At 33.0% G+C, this 3,789-nt stretch overlaps 1 protein-coding gene across 1 annotated transcript; it reads right to left on the bottom strand.

The window, feature by feature from the left end:
- Positions 1-539: 539 nt before the first annotated feature.
- LOC105320917 (kappa-type opioid receptor) lies at positions 540-3,259 on the bottom strand. The gene is made up of 2 exons (XM_011419055.4): positions 2,648-3,259; positions 540-1,607 (listed from the first exon to the last, which is right to left on the bottom strand). Exon 2 carries the CDS (start codon positions 1,545-1,547, stop codon positions 642-644), a length of 906 nt encoding a protein of 301 aa, XP_011417357.1. The 5' UTR covers positions 1,548-1,607; positions 2,648-3,259; the 3' UTR covers positions 540-641.
- Between the last annotated feature and the right edge of the window lie 530 nt (positions 3,260-3,789).

Genomic DNA, 3,789 nt, shown 5'->3' on the forward strand with positions numbered 1-3,789 from the left:
ATATTCTAGCGATTAAAAAACAGGTCGTCATGCACTATTAAAAAAGATTGTTTAATTGCACGAATAAATATTAAACTTTGGATCGGAAGGTAGGATAATTACATGTCATTTACTTTTAGAATTCTCCGAAAAAAATATTTGAAACTGTAATGATCAATCAAACATACCAGATTCGCAACTGAATTTGTCTTTAAGTCTGGTAATATTTGATAAGTCGGTGGAAAAAGGGGAAACAGTTTTGTCATGTGAACTTAGCTGAAATGTACATTTATATTTGACTTAACATGTACATAACAGAACATAACGTTCTTCACGTGAAAAATACTGTAAAAATGTTTCAATGCCAAGAACTCGGTTTGTTTCGGCCTGTCTACCCCTGTAAAGCGTTTTAACAGATATTCACATACTTGTATTCCACAACTATATTGAAATACAAGTAGATGAAAAAAATTAAATGAAAAAAAAATGCAAAAGCAAAACATATTTTTGCAATCTAAACAGCAAGACTGATACTGAACATATTTTAAAAATATATTTTATAAGTAATACATTACCAAGTTTTAATAACACATTTTTTATACAACGACAGCGTAGAACGAAAAAAACCCAGAGCACTTATACCTACATATGTAAACACAATATTATGAAAAACATAAATGAAATTTACTCCAGTGTCTTTTCTGTGGGTTTGACATTAGAAAATAAATAACAGGATTTATACTGTTTCCCACGCTTAGCATTAAGTGAACGATCAAATCCGTTACGTCCGAGGTGTTGGGCACAAATCCTTGAAACAACAGAATTATGACCTTGACCGCAATAGGAACCATTGTTATAATCTGAACAAATATGACAATTCCTGATATAAGCGTCATCCTTTTCGTGATTTGTGTGCACTCGTGAGTCCGTGATTTCTTCAAGCGATGGATTTTCAGTACATGCAAAAGAGCAATAGGAATCATCGTTGCTGCGATCAAATAAGAGATGTATACGATTTCTAGCACAAGAATATCAAACTCCTCCGTGATGAAAAGTCCGCACATACCGTAGAGAATTCCAAGAAAGAAACTCAAAGCCCATACTGCCACTGAGGCGTATACAACTCGTTCTGATGTGATGGAAAAACGACTCCATAATGGGTGCACCAAAAGAGCATATCGAACGTAAGCGAATAAAACAACGTGTAGACACGAACTTTGGACAACGACCATCCCAACCCCGGCAGAAATCAACTCGAACTCGACTGGCGATGGCAAAACATCCGGCAAAAAGACATTCCACGTCAGAATGATGAATCGCACTACAATGGCGCACAGGTCAGCAATGGCCATGCATGCTATCAAAAGGTAGGTGGGAGTCTTCAAGTGTTTATCACTGAATATTGAAAAAATCGTCAGTATATTTCCAATGCACCCAGTCGCCAAAATTATAGAGGATATTAATTTCCAGGAAAACGGTACAACCGGAGCAGATCCATGAGTTTTAGCCAGATCTTCCGTCAAATTTAGAGTTGCATTTAAAAGCTGTTCCAAAGTATTATTTCTCATTGTTCTCCATCGGCGAGAGTGTGTCTGAGAATTCAGATACAATCAAATGATATTAGTGCCCTGAAAAGAAATAAAAGTAAAGTCTTTTTGGGTTTTCCATCAAGTCAAAGCGATGTACATGTCAAGTAAATTAATAGAACCTCTTAAATGGTCCCCATCAACTTCGTAATTGGATTTTTCTCGCTGCGAGCATTTTGATGAAGATGTTCTATTGAGAAAAAGATCTACCACGTGACCAGACTTGTAATGACGTACATGATTTACTTTATCCAATGCTACAGATCAGATGACTTCCGAGTGGCTGAACACTTTTTCTGTGTATGTGATTTTATGATGAGAATAATTGATAGTCATCTTTTTGCAATTATCCGCCAATCGATTTGTATCGATTGGAGAATTTCCCCTCATAGGAAGTGGCATCAAAGCCTGTGGAGGAGACTTAACGAAAAATCCCCCACCGTACGTTGATGGACAATTAATTCATCGAAAGTTACTAATATTATCCGACATGAAATAATAGTATTAAGATCATAGACAATTTCTTTAATGTCTAGCTTTGTAATTGAGCCCATTTCAATTCATATGAAAACGTTTCCCTATGCATGGAAAATTATACTTATAATCAACTTTCATGAATATTATTTAGGTTTTTTAAGTGTTTGATTTGAGATTTCGCGTCGAGTTATGACGGAGACATGTACATTCATAAATTTTTACACAATGTACGAAAGTAAAACTGCCAAACTTGAATATTGTATAGTATGCATAATTGACATTTTAAAAAAATGAAGTTACAAGTAACAAGTTCTAAAAGTGTTGTTTTTTTGCATATAATTATGCTTAAAATCTGTTTTGAAGTTATCATAATAAACATTAATGTGACATGTCCATCCAATTTCTAATATTGGAAACCAGCTCGATTGCAGCTTAATTGAAGTCTGTTAATTACTTTTGTCGTATTAAATAATTATTTGCCAAAAATCACGATCCTGTAGAAAATGTTTCATATAATTTTTTTTCAAACAATACACAGTTATCAAAATGACAATGTTAGAGAAAATGAAGAAATAATAAAAAATATATATATATATATATCCTACCAGTCAAGGAACTCTTGAGAAAACTTTGACCGTTTTTCTGAATCATGAATTATCACCCTCTTGCACCGTATTGAATTTTCCACCGATTGCGTTTCACAGCAATTCAATTAATTCCTTTGCGGAAGCTGATACTGTGAAAATTCTTAAAAACATCCGACAATAAATTTCTTGTAAGAGTCACTCCCATGGATATTAAAGTTCAGTTCTCTCTCTCCGGAATACTCTGTACATCTGGTTGCTGGTAGCGTATAAATAATCTCTATCGATGTGTTCTCGCTTTTCACAGGCGCGACACCTGTTGATCCGAGAAGACGAGTAATGGCCGGGAAAACTTCTTGAAGGAGTCTTTCTCCGTCTTTTGGAGTGCAGAACGAATCTCTATTATAATAACAGTAACGTTTTGGGATTTAAAAGACGACCTGATGCTGTCATGTGCAATCTTAGAAATGTTTGCAGGGAAGAAAATATCTCGCTACGTTACGGTGGCGTACACTCCAGAGCCAAAGATTAATCACGTTGTCTTCAAAATAACGTCATAAAAAGTTTTTTTTAGAAAGTCTGTTACAAAATAATGACGTAAATTGAAAGATTTCCTTTAAATGATTTTCAACATACAGTTTGATTTTGTGTTTGTCTTGGAAAAATTACATAATTTAAAATAATTAAAAAAACACTTTGTTTTTGATACATAACACAATATGAATACTCTGTATTTGTACATTTGCAAATATGTCATTCAATAATTCACAGTCAGGTAATAATATATTCCATACTGCCGAAAAACTATTAAGTATAATTTTCTAATTATATAAGCTTATTTTATTAAGATTAGAATATACTAAAATAAGCATAAAATTCAAAACTATTATAATACATAACATAAAAATCTACGCTGAATTTAGCTCTTCATTATTAATATAATTTACAAAATGAAGATTACATTCAAAGTTTTCTTTCCTATTTTTAAATGTAACTAGACATTTTGTTTTTACAAAACTGGAACAACCATTTTTACAAAGACCAAAGAAAAAGTAAATTGATAAGTTATCTATTATTGCTTCATTTAAAGGGTTTGAAGCCGGAAAATAAAAATCAGTCAAAACAAGATTACATGTAATATCAAAACCAATCCTCCCTTGTGA

This window comes from Magallana gigas, chromosome 5 (genome assembly GCF_963853765.1).
Source record: "Magallana gigas chromosome 5, xbMagGiga1.1, whole genome shotgun sequence".
Taxonomy (NCBI): Eukaryota; Metazoa; Mollusca; class Bivalvia; order Ostreida; family Ostreidae; genus Magallana; species Magallana gigas.

Bases quoted from the DNA above. Each gene is read 5' to 3' on its own strand.
- LOC105320917 (XM_011419055.4), bottom strand. From the start codon at position 1,547: ATGAGAAATAATACTTTGGAACAGCTTTTAAATGCAACTCTAAATTTG.